This window comes from Hyperolius riggenbachi, chromosome 4 (assembly GCF_040937935.1).
Source record: "Hyperolius riggenbachi isolate aHypRig1 chromosome 4, aHypRig1.pri, whole genome shotgun sequence".
In the NCBI taxonomy this organism is placed as follows: Eukaryota; Metazoa; Chordata; class Amphibia; order Anura; family Hyperoliidae; genus Hyperolius; species Hyperolius riggenbachi.
In genome coordinates this window covers 68,716,930-68,735,602 of record NC_090649.1, presented here as the reverse complement: position 1 = coordinate 68,735,602, position 18,673 = coordinate 68,716,930, and the positions used below count along the sequence as shown (strand labels likewise).

Here is an 18,673-nt window from a genome sequence, read left to right as displayed (position 1 = left end):
CTCCAGGACGCACTGGGCAGCACCACCTATGAGACATGGCCAATGCCCAATGAGATCCAGCTTAATGCATAAAAAAACAGTAAAAATCTGCCAGAATCGACAGGTTTTGGACTAGTCCATCTCCTCATAGGGGATTATCAGGGTTCTCTTTGTTTTCAAAAGCATTTCCTGAATGGCAGTTTAATTGCCAAAATAGTAAGATACCAGCCGGCCTCCCTGGTCACTTGCACACTATTCTGACAGTTAGACGTGTGCTGGGTACACCCGGTCCGATTTTCCATGCGATAAATGCATCCGATTGATAATATCGCTCATGTCCGATATCACTCCCGATCAATTCTGCGCTCGATTTCTCATAGAAGTGAATGGAAAAAGATAAGAAAAAGGTGCGAAGATAAGAGAATCGAGCGCAGAATCAAGTGAGGAATCGAGCAGAAAAAACTATCGGGTCGGAAAATCGCACGGAAAATCGTACCGTGTGTACCCAGCATAATGCATAGCAACTGCCATTCAGGAAATGCTTGTGAAAACCCTGAGAATCCCCCATGAGGACATGGACTAGTCCAAAACCTGTTGGTTCTGACAGATTTTAAAGGGAATCTAAACTGAGAAGGATATGGATTTTCCTCCTGCTGATCCTGTGTCTCTAATACTGTCAGCCACAGCCCCTCAACAAGCATGCAGATCAGGTGCTCTGACTGAAGTCAGACTGGATTAGCTGCATGCTTGTTTCAGGTGTGTGATTCAGCCACTACTGCAGGCAAAGAGATCAGCAGGACTGCCAGGTAACTGGCATTATTTTAAAAGGAAACATCCATATCCCTCTCAGTTAAGGTTCTATTTAACTGCTTACTGTTTTCGCTTGAGTGTTCCTTTATGCACCCCTACCACTTATTGCTTCAGAACTAGGGTTAATTTACTAAAACAAAAAATTGGTGTACAACATTGGGGGATAAAACCCATCCTAGCATGGGCGTAACAATCACCCCTGTGACCCTCACCATCGCAGGGGGGCCCAGAGCCTTTGGGGGCCCCACCCCCTCCCTCTCCCCAACCGCAAGTGCAGCCAATCAGCAAAGACACTCACAAAAACCATGTGCAGGAGTGTGTGTAATTATTTCCTGCTTCCAGAGGCTGCTTCACAGCAGAAAACTCTCTATTGCCATTCGCCGACTCCTGATCACATGGGGTTCAGGGACAAAGAGGGCCCCATGCTATAATTTTTGCAGGGGGGAGGGAGGTGGCGCATACTAAGTCAAGTTACGCTCCCTGCATCCTAGACTGGATTTTCTTTTAATGACCCTAATAAGTGGCAAAATAATCGCAGCATGCACCTGAGTTATATCAGAACTTAGTAGGTTTGCTGGTTACCCAATCAGCAGCTATGCACTGCAATCAATGGGCATACACCACGGTGAGACTTTTTTTTTTTTTTTACGAAGTTAAACGGGACCGATAAAGTGATAATCAAATTTAATTAATTATTCCAGCTTGCATGCCGATTTAATGCAAATAACATGCAGCATGGAACTGGGCCAATTAAATGCACTCCTTGCTGATCTGGATTGGCCAAGCTCTGCAAAATTTACATTCAATAGGAACTATTAGCATCTTATTGACAATTCTGTAAAAAGGTTGCCACACACAATACAATTTTATACAGTATATACAGTATATATATATTTTTTTTCAATTTGATAATTACAATTGATTTAAAAAAAAAACTGACCCATAACAAACGTGTTCCATTTTCCCCAATTCGATTGCATTTTTTTTAAAAACTCCCCCAAAAACGCTAGGGTCTATAAATCACACAATTTAGAGTCTATCCCACTTCAATTTTCAGAAAAAAAAATGATCAGAATTTTCCACCACAGCCAATTGAAAAATATTAAAGAAAAAATAAAATTCTATCACATTCTATCACATCTCTATCACATTCAATTTTCCTATACAACCAATCGTTTTTATAAACAAAATGGGAAATTCAAATATTTTTTATTGTATCATGTTTGGCTATTTTAACCACCACTTGTCGTTCGCGGCAGTATATCTATGCCCCACAGCATTTCAGTTCCCGCACAGGGGCATAGATATACAACCTTCGCCAAGTGGCCGCCGCTTGCTCCCATGCGTGCTCTCGCCACCGCCCATTAGCCCGGAGATCAGTGAATGGGATCACAGATCCCATTCACCGATCTAAGTGCCGGTGTCAATCACTGAGATGCCTGCAGTCATTGTAACGAACAAAATTACACTTGCAAGCATTACTTCCTGTTTGCATACTATTAGTACTATTAGTACACGGCAGGAAGAAAATGCGTGAGGACATCTAGTAACCAAGTAGTAAAATTACATCTACATATTTTTTTTCTATAAAAAAGAGACATACTTTCCATTTAAATCAACCCCTTATCCCCCTCATTCTCCCATAGTTTCCCAAATAAAAAATGTCCATATATATATATATATATATATATATATATATATATATATATATATATATATATATATATATATATATATTTAAAAAATACATGGGGGTATATTACTGTTATTTTTACAATTATGAGCTTATGATTAGTGATGGACGCAAAACAGAAAAATACGGTTTTATTTCCAAATAAAGAATCAGAGCACAAAGTCCTGCAACTTCCACCTTTGTAACATCTGTAAGATTCGCCCTTTCCTGACCTCTGCCACAACCAAACTCCTCATCCATGCCCTCATAATTTCCCGCCTTGACTACTGCAATGCCCTGCTGTCTGGTCTCCCTATGACCCGAACAGCCCCACTGCAATCCATCATAAATGCGGCAGCCAGAATTATCCACTGCTCCCATCGCTCCACCACGGCAGATCCCCTCCTAGAATCCCTCCACTGGCTTCCTATCCAGTCCAGAATCAGATTCAAGATACTGTGTCTGACCTACAAATCTGTCCACAAAACCTGTCCAACCTACATTTCTGATCTTACTCAGAGGTACACACCTAGCCGCTCACTCCGCTCTTCCAATGAACTTCGCCTAACCGCCCCCCGAATCACCCAGTCCCATGCACGCCTCCAGGACTTCTCAAGAGCTGCTCCAACACTATGGAACTCCCTACCTCCACCCATTAGGGCAGCCCCCTGATTCAACATCTTCAAGAAAGCCCTCAAAACTCACCTTTTCACTCTGGCCTACTACCCCTCACAAGTGCTCTAAACCTACAGCTGAACTCTGGTCCCCTACCGTTCGTGTCCTTACCTCTCCCTCTAGATTGTAAGCCTTTGGGCACGGTCCTACTCCTTTTGTGTCCTACCTGATCATGCACCTCCATTATTGTGCACCCATGCTATGCATCTGAGTGCCTAACTGGCCTAATCTCCATGCTCCCCTCTAGTGACTGACTAAGCATTACCTGGTACTCATACTGTGCTGTGTGATCTGGTTTTCTTGTATTCCTGTATTGTCATATTGCTGTATGTCACCCCTAAATATTGTCGGTAACCTAAATTAATGTTCAGCGCCGCGTACTATGTTGGCGCTTTATAAATACAATAAATAAATAAATAATAAATAAATATGTGCCACTGTATTTTTTGGACTATAAGACTCACCTTTTCTTCCCCAAAAGTTGTGGATAAATAGTCCAAATGCAGGGAGCTCCTGACTTGTGAACACCTGCCAATACGAACCTCCAACCCACCACAATGCCGGGGACCCCCTGTACTGTGCCCATGCAGAGGAGGACACAGGGGGACAAATTGAGGACACAAAGGGGCATAGAGGAGGACACAACAGGGACACAAAGGGGCATAGAGGAGGACACAACAGGGACACAAAGGGGCATAGAGGAGGACATAAGGGGGACAGAGGAGGACACAGGGAGACAAGAGATACAAGGGGCATGAGGTACAAAGGGGGCATAATCCACAAAATGCCCCTTCACCATGGATGCACCAGATTTAGTATATATACTGTATATATATATATATATATATATATATATATATATATATATATATGTATATATTTTTCCCCTGGTTTTTGTCCTCTAAACCTAAGTGCGTCTTATGGTCATGAGCGTCTTATAGTCCGAAAAATATGGGTATATAAAATAAATTCATACAATTATCTATTTGATCCTGCAGTGCCTTTGTACCGGAAGGTGCCAAGTAGAAGGAAGCTCACTGCTGGCTATACTCTTAAGGCTGGTTCAGACGTTCGGACGTTCGGAACGTTGCAGTAAACGCTCCCATTCAAGTGAATGGGAGCGCTTACACCGAGCTTTTGCGCGCTTTTACCCGAACACGGCGTTCAGGTCCCGATTTTTGTTAGCGTTCGAGCTGCCCCTGGAAGCGACATGTTGCTTCTAGGGAGCGGCCAACCGCGACAGCTAATGTTCCCCTAATGGGAAAAAAAACACGACCGCATCGGAATGCGACCGAAGGCTACTGAAAGCCTGACCGCGCAGCCGCCGCAACGCCCCCCGACGCGACGCCACGCAGACGTCCGTCTGAACCAGCCCTAACTCTTCCCACCTCCTCTCTCTTAGTGATGTGTTGCCATGGCAAAGCCTGACATGTCACTCAAAAATAGATCCAAACCAGGCAGCTGCTACTGGCCCGAACAAGCTAACGTCACAATGACTGAAAGCGTGTTTGGGCCAGTGGTAGCTGTGCAGCTTGGGTCCATTTCTGGCATCTTCTGATACGTAGGCATCGCAGGGCCAAATAGGCGTTTGTATTAATATAAATATGTATTAAAAAAAGTGGCAGGGGAACCTATGTTAACCCTTTTTGAGACCGGATGGTTCTGGCTCCTTGACCCTATTTTTACGCTGTGATAACCGTGACTGGCTCACAGTAATATTTAGAGGACTTAATGCAGCCAGTGTTCAGGGAGGTCAGTGTTATAGTAGGGTTAGTGTAGAGCTTAGGGTTACATTAAGGGGTTAAGGTTGAGGACAAGGCCAGGCAAACAGGTTTTATACTTTTGTAATGGTAAAATTATAAACTTTTGTTGGGTAGCTCCTGTCATCTGTGTCCATATAAAACTGAACCTGAGGTGTGAGACCAATGGGAGCTGCCTGTACTGTAAAAAAAAAACCCTCTGGGGGATACTTACCTCGGGAGGTGGAAGCCTCAGGGTCCCAATGAGGCTTCTGCCTCCTCCGTAGTTTGAGGGAATCCTGCGCTGGTTCCCTCGAAAGACCCTCGACAAAGGCTGACAAGGGCGCGCCTGCGCGGTGTAATATTTACCTACCGTGATCCTGCACAGGCGGAAATAGTCGAACCTCATCGTATCCACTCTACTGCGCAGGTGCAAAGGACTCATGCCTACGCAGTAGAGTGGATACGGTCAAGTTCGGCTATTTCCAGGATGCGGTAGGTAAATATTTACCTTGCCACTGTTCGGGTGGACACACAGCGCTGGATTGCCAGGACACGGGAGGACTGGCACAGCCTCACTAGGTTCCAGAGGCTTCCCCTCCCGAGGTAAGTATCCCCCAGAGGGTTTTATTTTCCAGTACAGATTTTCTTTAATGTATTACCAGCAGAGGATCAGCAGGACAGCCAGGCAATATACATTATTTAAAAGGAAATAAACATGTCAGCCTCCATATCCCTCTCACCTTTAAGGAACTTTTGAAGATCGTGGATGTGAATGTTGTGAGCTGTGCTTGTTCCTATTGGCTGGCAATAATCATGTCCCTTGTACACATATCCTCCTTACAAGCCCATCATCAGGATTACAGTATGTCTATTAGTAACCGGGTAACCGCAGAGAGAAACATGACTATTACCAGCTTCCGTGCCACTAAACTTAATCCACTTCATTTAAAAATTATTACGCCCTATAAACCTGTATTTACTATGATTTACATCATGATAAGTTCATCGCCTTCTTGTAACATGATACATTTCCCAGACAGAGCAGCTCTATTCCAGCTATGAGGAAAAGATACATCTTATATGATTGTGAGCTTCTCTGAGGGACAGTCAGTGACAGAACTACATAGCTCCCAACTGTCCCTCTTTTGTAGGGACAGTCCCTCTTTGGGAGCCCTGTCCCTCTGTCCCTCTTTCCTCCTCATTTGTCCCTCTTTCAGGACTTTGTCCCTCTTTCTATGTTAATATATATTTCTCTACTAAAATATGTGTTTGATTGACTCTAAACTTTATTCCCATCCTTTAAATTGATATATTACTAATTTTAAAATGTTAATATGAAGGAAAATAACCCAGAATAGAAAGGACCAGTGTGGTTTGAATGATAAAACAAGATATTTTACTTATGAAATCTGTATGGTATGTATGACTAGGGGTGTGATGGGGGCGTGATCAGGGGTGTGGCAGGGGTGTGGCTTAAGTGTCCCTCTTTCTCATCTCAAAAAGTTGGGAGGTATGGAACTATGTACTCTGTAAAGTGCTGCAAAAGATGTCAGTGGTATATAAATACATTATAATAACATGGTAGGACATTAGACTATGACTATGGTAGCAGGAACGTAACTAGAAATCACAGGGCCCCCCTTCCCCTCCGGAAAAAAAAAAATAGGCAGCCCAGGCAGGATATTAAAAAAAAGCTAACAGTATACAGTAAAATACTTACAGTGTAAAAAACTTACAGCCATACATAAATGACCCCAATATAGCCAGGTTTAAGTGCCCCCACTATAGGTATCCAGTTATATGTGTCCCCAGTATAGATATCCACCTATAGGTGATCCCAGTATAGGTATCCAGTTATAGGTGCCCCCAGTATAGATATCCAGCTATAGGTGCCCCCAGTATAGGTATCCAGTTATAGGTGCCCCTAGTATAGGTATCCAGTTATAGGTGCCCCCAGTATAGATATCCAGCTATAAGTGCCCCCAGTATAGGTATCCAGTTATAGGTGCCTCCCATATAGATATCCAGCTATAAGTGCCCCCAGTATAGGTATCCAGTTATAGGTGCCCCAGTATAGATATCCAGCTATAAGTGCCCCCTGTATAGGTATCCAGTTATAGGTGCCCCCAGTATAGATACCCAGCTATAGGTGATCCCAGTATAGGTATCCAGTTATAGGTCCCCCAGTATAGGTAGCCAGTTATAGGTGCCCCCAGTATAGGTATCCAGTTATACAGTATGTGCCCCCAGTATAGATATCCAGCTATAGGTGCCCCAGTATAGGTATCCAATTATAGGTGCCCCCTGTATAGGTATCCAGCTATAGGTGCCCCCAGTATAGATATCCAGCTATAGGTGCCCCCAGTATAGGTATCCAGCTATAGGTGCCCCCAGTATAGGTATGCAGTTATATGTGCCCCCAGTATAGGTTAGCCAGTTATTGGTGCCCCAGGGGGAGCAGCGGGCACACTCCTCCCTCACCTCAGGCTCCCCCTTCAGCGCTCCCCCCTCCAGCAATGACAGCAGTGGGCAGGGAACGCAGACTCACCTCTTCTGCATTCCATGTGATCTCCTCTCTTTTCTGCAGTGCTTCACTCTACTTTCTGATTGTATATAAAAAGAGAGAACCGAGAGCCAAATATAGTGTAGTAGGTACTAATAAATGGGTAAAATATAAAAGAGTACAAAGTTATACTCACAAACCAGGGTTACCTCCAGGCAACCACTGTAATAGGCAGGTGAGGAGATTGTCCTGTCCTCACTCAGGGTTAAGAAGTCGCTCTCTGTAGATAGGAAGAACAAGGGGTATCCCCCTCCACCATGTCTAGTGTAATGGATAACAGAGGCGCCAAAAGGATAAAATCAATTGTTAAAAAGTTTAAAAATGCTTTGGAGGCAGTTGGTGGATTTACCTCCTGTAAGCAGACACAACAAGCTGTGTATTCAAAAAACAAAGTAGATTTATTGGTAAACTCCAGGGTATATTCGCAACGCGTTTCACGGGTATATTCCCGCTTCCTCAGGCAATAATTAACAGGAGTACACACAGTGCAGTCTTAAGGTCATGATACACGCCTCTGGGCGACTGCACTGTGTGTACTCCTGTTAATTATTGCCTGAGGAAGCGGGAATATACCCGTGAAACGCGTTGCGAATATACCCTGGAGTGTACCAATAAATCTACTTTGTTTTTTGAATACACAGCTTGTTGTGTCTGCTTACAGGAGGTAAGTCCACCAACTGCCTCCAAAGCATTTTTAAACTTTTTAACAATTGATTTTATCCTTTTGGCGCCTCTGTTATCCATTACACTACTTCCTGATTAGCTCAGGAAGATGGATCTCATCTGTATCCTCTAGTCTATAATAAAACCCCTATGTCTCTGCGTCCCATGTCCGTATGTGTGGCCCTGCGTGCTACTGCGCATGTGCCGCAGGGACAGCCATTGGACGAGAGCAGGACAGGCAGGGGGCCAGGCGGTGGCGGAGGTCACGGGAGGATGAGAGGGGAGGGGAGGGGAAGGGAGAGGAGGCGGGGTTTAAACACAGATCTAGAGCCCATTTTTTGTGGTATATAATGTGCAAATAATATATATGGAAAAGTGATTGCTAGGTAGAATAATAATAAAATGTAAGGGCCCATTTCCAGTTGTGAATGGGAGGCGATGCAGCGAGGCGAGGGGACGGCGGGTGGATTCGGCCGTGCAAGAATCTGTAGCATGCTGCAGATTCTCGGATCGCTCCGCATAACCAGCATGCAATGGAAACTGTTCCATTCCCGTGCATTGGTTACAGTGCAGCCACGGTGCGATGCGTCTATGTTTCTTTTTACGGTGGAAACGGGCCCTAACTGTATTGTGGTTTATTTATTTATTTGAACTACTAAACAGAGATGAATGTTTGCAGAAAAAACTTGAGTTAAATGACGTTTTAAGTAGCCATGTGGTGTTCAGTGGTTCAGTGAGAATGATCAAAGCATATGGTAGTATTGATAGATGTGCAGACATGTTACATTAGAAAAATCCATACAACAAAAGGTTTTCACATTAAAAATTAAAGAGACCAAAAGCGGCTGCTGGAGAGATTTGTAAATAACGCACTTCTCTTGCGCAGACTGGCTGTGAGGTAGTTACGGGACCCGGTACCGGAGCTGCGGGCAGTGGAGGAGGACGGCGTAGGAACGATCTGTGCCCATGGGGCTGGAGGAAGCCCCAGGTATGTATAAAAAGGTAAGTATGTCTCGTCTCTGGAACACTTTAATGAAATTGTGTCAATCTGGAACACACATACACACATATGTGGTACCAGGACCGGTTCTAGACAGGCACATATGAGGGGGCAGCCAAAAATGGGTAGGGGGCATCATGTATGTGTGCCCAGTATATGTAGCCAGGTGTATATGTGCCCAGTATATGTAGCCAGGGGTACATGTCCCCAGTATATGTAGCCAGGTGTATATGTCCCCAGTATATGTAGCCAGGTGTATATGTGCCCAGTATATGTAGCCAGGTGTGTGTGTGCCCAGTATATGTAGCCAGGTGTATATGTGCCCAGTATATGTAGCCAGGTGTGTGTGTGCCCAGTATATGTAGCCAGGTGTATAGGTGTCCCCAGTATATGTAGCCAGGTGTATGTGTGGCCAGTATATGTAGCCAGGTGTATATGTGCCCAGCATATGTAGCCAGGTGTATATGTCCCCAGTATATGTAGCCAGGTGTATATGTGCCCAGTATATGTAGCCAGGTGTATATGTCCCCAGTATATGTAGCCAGGTGTATATGTCCACAGTATATGTAGCCAGGTGTATATGTCCCCAGTATATGTAGCCAGGTGTATATGTGCCCAGTATATGTAGCCAGGTGTGTGTGTGCCCAGTATATGTAGCCAGGTGTATAGGTGTCCCCAGTATATGTAGCCAGGTGTATGTGTGGCCAGTATATGTAGCCAGGTGTATATGTGCCCAGCATATGTAGCCAGGTGTATATGTCCCCAGTATATGTAGCCAGGTGTATATGTGCCCAGTATATGTAGCCAGGTGTATATGTCCCCAGTATATGTAACCAGGTGTATATGTCCCCAGTATATGTAGCCAGGTGTATATGTTGCCAGGTCTATAGGTGTCCCCAGTATATGTGGTCAGGACTTACCACTCCCCAGTATAGCCAGGTGTATAGGAGTCTGAGAGAGAAGAGGGAGCGATGGGCACAGTGAAGGGGAACGGGGGCCGTCTCCCCCCCCCCTTCCCTCACCTTGGGGCTCCCCCTCTCTCTCGCTTTCCTTTCTAGATATCACGGCTGTCAGCAGCGGTAGAACACTTCCCAGCGCAGGATAGAGATCTGTGCGCCGCTGCCACTACTCTGGTCTAGTCTAGAAGCGAGGAAGTGTTCTACCGCTGCTGCCAGCCATGATATCTAGAGGGGAAAGCGAGAGAGAGGGGAGAGCCCCCTGCTGTGCCCACAGCTTCCTCTTCTCTCTCCCCTGCCACCCCTGTTTGAGGGGGCAGAGTAATTATTTAAGGGGGCGATGCCCCCTCTTGCCCCACGCTAGAGCCGGCCCTGTGTGGTACCTCGAACAACTTCCTCAAAACTTTCAATCAACCCAAAAATATGATCATTATCGTTGAATCGGAAAATAAAACTGTAACATGCATGGTCACCTTTAGATGGATGCAGACTGAAACATAGCTCCCAACTGTTCCTCTTTTGGAGCGACAGTCCCTCTTTGGGAGCCCTGTCCCCCTGTTTCTCTTTCCTCCTTATTTGTCCCACTTTCAGGACTTTGTCTTTCTATGTAAAGCCGGTTCACATCTGCAAAATGAGCCAAAAGGATCCGGTCTCAGCTTCACCGGTTCCGGATGGCTCTGTACGTGGCCCGGTTAAGATAGCAAAAACGGATCTGATTAATGATTGATCGGATCCGTTTTCACTCGGCAATACATACCTAATCTTCATAGGCAGCCGGCGGTAGAGGCTCCCTCTTCTTCCGCTGTGACTACACAGCACATCATGTGACTAGTCACATGACGCGGAAGAAGATGGAAGCCTCTACCGCCGGCTGCCTATGAAGATTAGGTATGTATAAACCCTCCTTAGCCCACCCGCCCGGCTGCTGCACCCTCTCCTCACCCTCCCGTAGCTAGATTTCCGTCGCCCATGCCCCCATCCCCCGTCGAATGGTCCGTTTCTTCACTGGTGTGAAGAAACGTTCAGTTTCCCATTGCCCCCAATGCTACTGCATTTTTGTCCAGATCCGTTCCGCTAAGCAGAACAGTCCGGAAAATTAGGGCCTGCAGCAAATTTTAGGTCCGGGGACCGGAACGTACGGAACGTATCCGTAACAACGGACGCAAGTGAATGGTTAACATTGGATCCATTCACATCCGTTCCGTTTGTACAGTATACGTTCCGGAAAAAAACACTAATGTGAACCGGGCCTTAATCTATATATTTCTCTACTAAAAAATGTGTTTGATTGACTCTAAACTTTTTTCCCATCCTTTCAATTGATATATTACTAATTTTAAAATGTTACTATGAAGGAAAATGAACCAGGACAGAAAGGACCAGTGTGGTTTCAATTGTAAAACAACATATTTTTCTTATGAAATCTTTAAGGTATGCGTGACTGGGGTGTGATTAAGGGTGTGGCAGGGGTGTGGCTTAACTATCCCTCTTTCTCATCTCAAAAAGAGGTATGCTTAAATGTAAAGATTTTATTAACATTACATTTTAACATAATGTTATTTAAAAAAAAATCCAGTGGAGTTTTGCTGAATGAATTGGAGATACTATAGTAAATTACACCCTAGACCAGGCAACCTAGGCAGGTGCTTGGGGCCTAGAGGGTGTCAAAGGGCCCAACTGCCACCTTCTCTGACCTCTCTTTGCTTTAGCTTTCCAAAGCTTACCACAAAGGGTATTTACTACCTTGCCTAGGGCCTCACACATTTTAATCCATCTCTGCCTTAGATGTATTATGCTTATGCACTAACCACAGAAAATCAACCAGACCAAATGATGAGATGATCTGTGGAGAGCAATGCCAACATGCAAATACATAAAATGTCATTATTTTGTATAGCTTTGCATGAAATGCGGATGTCAGTTTTCAGCACTAAATGAGGATGTTCAGCATCAAGAAATAAACGAGGATAATGCTGTTCATTTCAATATTCCGTCCAACACTTAAAGTAAATGTAAACCGAACTTAAACAAAAAACAACAAAAAAAAGAAACACAGATACTCACCTAAGGAGAGGGAAGGCTCTGGGTCCTATAGAGCTTTCCCACTCCTCTCCTGGGGCCACATGCAATTAACTTTTTCTCCTGAGTTATCTCCTAGGAGATTATTTTTTCCATCTTTGATGTAGAATACCTTTTCAGCACTTTGCATTGGAAAAAGTACCAAAAAAGTAAGTGAAAAAATAATATCAACATCATTTTGAGTATTTTTTTTTTTTGCTGGTGGTTTAAAAGGTATTTTATTGACAAGTCTGAAAATATCACCTCAGGAGAACTCAGGAGAAAATGTATTTGCATATGGGCCTGGTCTCACATGAATTATCTCCCTTTATCTGTCTTACCTCATGATGTATCTCTCCTTATCTGTCTTATCTCATGATTTATCTCCCTCTATCTGTTTTACCTAATGATTCATCTCCCCTTGTCTTTCTTACCTCATATTTTATCCTCTCCTTATCTGTCTTATCTCATGATGGGATTCATTCACAAGGGCTACTTATTTTTCACCTTAACTGTAAGGCCCCGTTCACACTTGCGTTTCTGTAAAGAACGGACCGAATGACTGGACCGAATCCGGATCGGAACCTTACTTTTCCGATCCGGATCCGGTCCGTTTGCATACGTATTGATACGGCTGCGATCCGGATCCGTTTGGTAAAAGAGATAACAAACTATATAAATATTGTTGGGGTCTGGGAGGTCAGCAGAAGGTGCACCTGTAGAATCAGGTCCTCCGCTGTGTAGGGACTCACCTCCACGTCCGACATACTGCCAAACAGCTCCAGCACAAAGTCACTGCTGCTCCACTCCAGAAATGCTGGGCCCATGTAGAAACCGCATAGGAAGTGGGGTAGAACGTCAGGTTTTTCTAGCCAGTGTGTTCTGTGCTTTCCGTTTCCCATTGGTTTCTATGCACGGATGGTGCAGTCAGGCACCGGTCCGGGTGCGTCGGCCGGATTATCCGGACCCAAAAATAGAGCATGTTGGAAAAGTGTCCGGAGTCCGGATCCGATCCGGCTCCGTTCCGTATGGAACGGACGCGTGTGAACGGCCGCATAGACTTTGCATTGCTATGCGGAACGTCTGTTCCGTTTGTACAGTATACGGTCCGGATCCGATCAGGCGAATCCGGACAGCGAACGCTAATGTGAACCGGGCCTAAGGAGTGCTAATGCATGAGATACACAAATAAGGAGAGATATAATTCATGAGTTATGTCAAATAAAGAGAGCTAAACCATGAGTTATGTCAAATAAGCAGAGCTAAACCATGAATTATGTCAAATAAGCAGAGCTAAACCATGAGTTATGTCAAATAAGCAGAGCTAAACCATGAGTTATGTCAAATAAGAAGAGCTAAACCATGAGTTATGTCAAATAAGAAGAGCTAAACCATGAGTTATGTCAAATAAGGAGAGCTGAACCATGAGTTTTGTCAAATAAGAAGAGCTAAACCATGAGTTATGTCAAATAAGGAGAGTTAAACCATGAGTTATGTCAAATAAGCAGAGCTAAACCATGAGTTATGTCAAATAAGGAGAGCTTAACCATAAGTTATGTCAAATAAGGAGAGCTAAACCATGAGTTATGTCAAATAAGGAGAGCTTAACCATGAGTTATGTCAAATAAGGAGAGCTAAACCATGAGTTATGTCAAATAAGGAGAGCTAAACCATGAGTTATGTCAAATAAGGAGAGCTGAACCATGAGTTATGTCAAATAAGCAGAGCTGAACCATGAGTTATGTCAAATAAGGAGAGCTGAACCATGAGTTATGTCAAATAAGGAGAGCTAAACCATGAGTTATGTCAAATAAGGAGAGCTAAACCATGAGTTATGCCAAATAAGCAGAGCTAAACCATGAGTTATGTCAAATAAGGAGAGCTGAACCATGAGTTATGTCAAATAAGCAGAGCTGAACCATGAGTTATGTCAAATAAGGAGAGCTGAACCATGAGTTATGTCAAATAAGGAGAGCTAAACCATGAGTTATGTCAAATAAGCAGAGCTGAACCATGAGTTATGTCAAATAAGGAGAGCTAAACCATGAGTTATGTCAAATAAGGAGAGCTAAACCATGAGTTATGTCAAATAAGGAGAGCTGAACCATGAGTTATGTCAAATAAGCAGAGCTGAACCATGAGTTATGTCAAATAAGGAGAGCTGAACCATGAGTTATGTCAAATAAGGAGAGCTAAACCATGAGTTATGTCAAATAAGGAGAGCTAAACCATGAGTTATGCCAAATAAGCAGAGCTAAACCATGAGTTATGTCAAATAAGGAGAGCTGAACCATGAGTTATGTCAAATAAGCAGAGCTGAACCATGAGTTATGTCAAATAAGGAGAGCTGAACCATGAGTTATGCCAAATAAGGAGAGCTGAACCATGAGTTATGTCAAATAAGGAGAGTTAAACCATGAGTTATGTCAAATAAGGAGAGCTGAACCATGAGTTATGTCAAATAAGCAGAGCTAAACCATGAGTTATGTCAAATAAGAAGAGCTAAACCATGAGTTATGTCAAATAAGGAGAGCTGAACCATGAGTTATGTCAAATAAGGAGAGCTGAACCATGAGTTATGTCAAATAAGGAGAGCTAAACCATGAGTTATGTCAAATAAGGAGAGCTAAACCATGAGTTATGTCAAATAAGGAGAGCTAAACCATGAGTTATGTCAAATAAGGAGAGCTAAACCATGAGTTATGCCAAATAAGCAGAGCTAAACCATGAGTTATGTCAAATAAGGAGAGCTAAACCATGAGTTATGTCAAATAAGCAGAGCTGAACCATGAGTTATGTCAAATAAGGAGAGCTAAACCATGAGTTATGTCAAATAAGGAGAGTTAAACCATGAGTTATGTCAAATAAGGAGAGTTAAACCATGAGTTATGTCAAATAAGGAGAGCTGAACCATGAGTTATGTCAAATAAGGAGAGCTGAACCATGAGTTATGTCAAATAAGCAGAGCTAAACCATGAGTTATGTCAAATAAGGAGAGCTGAACCATGAGTTATGTCAAATAAGGAGAGCTGAACCATGAGTTATGTCAAATAAGGAGAGCTAAACCATGAGTTATGTCAAATAAGGAGAGCTAAACCATGAGTTATGTCAAATAAGGAGAGCTAAACCATGAGTTATGTCAAATAAGGAGAGCTAAACCATGAGTTATGCCAAATAAGCAGAGCTAAACCATGAGTTATGTCAAATAAGGAGAGCTAAACCATGAGTTATGTCAAATAAGAAGAGCTAAACCATGAGTTATGTCAAATAAGGAGAGTTAAACCATGAGTTATGTCAAATAAGGAGAGTTAAACCATGAGTTATGTCAAATAAGGAGAGCTGAACCATGAGTTATGTCAAATAAGGAGAGCTGAACCATGAGTTATGTCAAATAAGCAGAGCTAAACCATGAGTTATGTCAAATAAGAAGAGCTAAACCATGAGTTATGTCAAATAAGGAGAGCTGAACCATGAGTTATGTCAAATAAGGAGAGTTAAACCATGAGTTATGTCAAATAAGGAGAGCTGAACCATGAGTTATGTCAAATAAGGAGAGTTAGACCATGAGTTATGTCAAATAAGGTGAGCTTAACCATGAGTTATGTCAAATAAGGAGCGCTAAACCATGAGTTATGTCAAATAAGGAGAGCTAAACCATGAGTTATGTCAAATAAGGAGAGCTAAACCATGAGCTATGTCAAATAAAGAGAGCTTAACCATGAGTTGTCAAATAAGGAGAGCTAAACCATAAGTTATGTCAAATAAGGAGAGCTAACCCATGAGTTATGTCAAATAAGGAGAGCTAAACCATGAGTTATGTCAAATAAGGAGAGCTAAACCATGAGTTATGTCAAATAAGGAGAGCTAAACCATGAGCTATGTCAAATAAGGAAAGCTAAACCATGAGTTATGTCAAATAAATAGAGCTAAACCATGAGTTAAGTTAGATAAGGAGAGGTAAATTATGAGTCATTTAAAGAGACTCTGTAACAAACTTTTCATCCTTATTTCTTCTATCCCATAAGTTCCTATGCCTGTTCTAATGTGGTCTGGCTTACTGCAGCCTTTCCTACTTGCACAGTGACTGTATTATCTCTGTTATATGATCTAATCTCTCCTCTGTCGGCTCTGTCGGGCTGAGGCACTCAGACTGGAATGTGCAGGGCTGCTTGTGATTGGATAGAAGCTATACACACCCTCTCCAGGCCCCCTGTAGGCTCTGTATGACTCACACACTCTGCTTATGTGAGCCTATCACAAGCTGGTTAGTTTGTTTGTAAACACTGCCTAAAACTGTTAATTACAAGCCAGGTTTGCAGCAGAGAGTGGCAGAAATAGCACAGAGGGGCCCAGGAGAACATCATGAATAGAATGGTATGCTGTGTGTTGCAATAATATTAGAGTACAGATTCTCTTTAAGGAGAGATAAATTGTGAGTTAATAAATAAGGTGAGATAATGTAACAGAAGAGCTTTGTAAATCAGGTCAATGGATCTCTGTAGTTCAAAAGAAAAGCTTTGCAAATCAGTCCCATTTAGAGATATCAATTTGCTGATTTTGCTCTTCATGCATTAAATAAATATTAGCTGTGTTTTTTATAGCGTTTTGTTTGTTTCTTCGTAAAATCAAACAAAAAATGCCATTATCCTAATACTTTTTGCACAGTACTGTATGTAATACACTCCCTTTAAATTTAAATTTCCCTATTATATCTATTCCTCCTGATGTAGTTTGGATTGTCTTTTATGCATCTCAGTCAGTCAGTCGGCCTTTAGTTGTGAGCAGCAGGGAACAGGCACATCCGTTAGGAAAGAGTTATAAAGCTGTCATTGGGAATATATTTATAATAAAGGTGTGTAAGGCCCGATGTCACACAGGACTGCGCAGCCAGTGACAGAACTTTCTGAGTAAACAGCAGCGCTGTCACTGTCACCTCTGAGCCACACGACACAGGGAGGGCCTGCCTGTCACACACAGACAGGCAATAGGTGTAGCCCATTGCCAGCCCCGCACACTGACAACCCCTCCTCTCTTCTTTAGCTCTGGGCTATTTTGGTCTGTCACTGTGAGCAGATCACTGACAGATGAAGATACAGTAACCAGCCCAGCAGGGGAGACTTGTTGCTCTTTCTCTACTGAACAGGAGAGTCAGAGAGGAATATGCCTTGCCTCCTGCAGCCTGCACCAGCTGCCTGCTGATCCCCGGCCGCCTCACAGGATGCTGCTGCACTGACTTACAGGAACTGGCCTTTCTGAAACTCATGTCATTAAAGGATAAGTAGAAGTGACTAGGCAATACGCATCACTGCTTTTTTTTTTATTTCACCAATTTTTTTTATTTTTTTGTTTTAAAAAATTCAAAAATGACAGACTCTGTTCCTTGTAATGGAGATGAGAAGGACCCCGAAATTGAACTTTTTGTAAAGGTAAGTGTGAATGACCGGCTTCGCCATGCACTGTTTCTCAGCATACAGACACAGTGGAGTTTTCTAAAGTGGCGCAGGATGCGGGGCTGCAGATGTTGCAGCTGCAGCAAGGCCCCCTGCTCTGGGGGGCCCACTTGGGGCCCTACGTTACCCAGCACTGTCCTTGCTCTTTATGGGTGTCATTGCACTCATGATAACCTCTGTGCAGGGTCGTAACTACAGGGTAACAGCCTCTGAAAACACAGGGTAGGGCCAGAGCTGTGGTGGGGCCCCAACTGCCAAACTTACCTTCCTCCAGTAAATGGGTCCATCCTTTAGAGCAGGTGTTTTTGTGGCTACACTTGTTACAGTTGTGACGATTATGATAGCCACCCTTGCAAGTACTGTGAGAGTCACCAAGGGTAGGCAAGGGAAGGGTGTGAGCATTGGGTGGCCCCTTCAAAGTTTTCCTGGGGACCCCTATGATTTGTAGTTACGCCCCGGCCTCTGTGTATGCTTTGATTAGTGATCATCATTTATAAATTGTTTCCAATGCTCAGTCACCACTTACAACCGCTGTCCTTAGGAAAGAAGGTTCTGGGGGAGGGTAAGGAAGTGCATTGCGTGGGGTCACCTGCTTGGTGTGGGGGCCGCTAAAATTTTCAAGGGAGCCCATGGTTTTTGTAGCTACGCCACACTTTTTGGCTGACACCCTGGGAACGGAGACAAGAATTTCTGTCGATTCATATTCAGCGACTAAGCACTCTGCGGTGTTTTCGAGCAAGCCATTGTCACTGTTTATTTTTGGGCTTTGGGTGTTGTGCCATTTCCAAGACCAATTAGGATTTAACTGCATGATAAACAGAGGAGTTTTTTGGCATAATTATGTAAAATAATGTAAACCAGACCGTTTTTATTTTCTTTCGTGTCAGCTCTCTCGTAATTATGATTACACAGGTCATGGGGATTTCTGCTTGTGTTGGAATTTGAGGATTTATTTGTTAAAGGATAAGCCCACTCAAAATTAAAATGCCATGTGTGGATGGCTGGTGACTGGTTGTTTCTCCCACTGAGGTTTGACATGTTTTTATGGCCACTAGCAGCGAGGTTGGAGAAGATGTTGTAGGTGGTGGACCACAGTTGTGGTGGG

General features: G+C 43.4%; 1 protein-coding gene across 3 annotated transcripts in view; it reads left to right on the top strand.

Moving 5' to 3' along the window:
* CLIC5 (chloride intracellular channel 5) overlaps nt 1-18,673 on the top strand; it is a 374,361-nt gene that overhangs the window by 51,789 nt on the left and 303,899 nt on the right. The window contains exon 1 of one of the 3 annotated variants that reach the window (XM_068280169.1): nt 17,095-17,544. The exons of the other annotated variants lie outside the window; for them this stretch is intronic. Coding sequence (XP_068136270.1) covers nt 17,482-17,544 — 63 coding nt within the window. The 5' untranslated portion in view covers nt 17,095-17,481. Of the gene's footprint in view, nt 1-17,094; nt 17,545-18,673 lie in introns of those variants that run through there. 3 annotated transcript variants of the gene reach the window in all.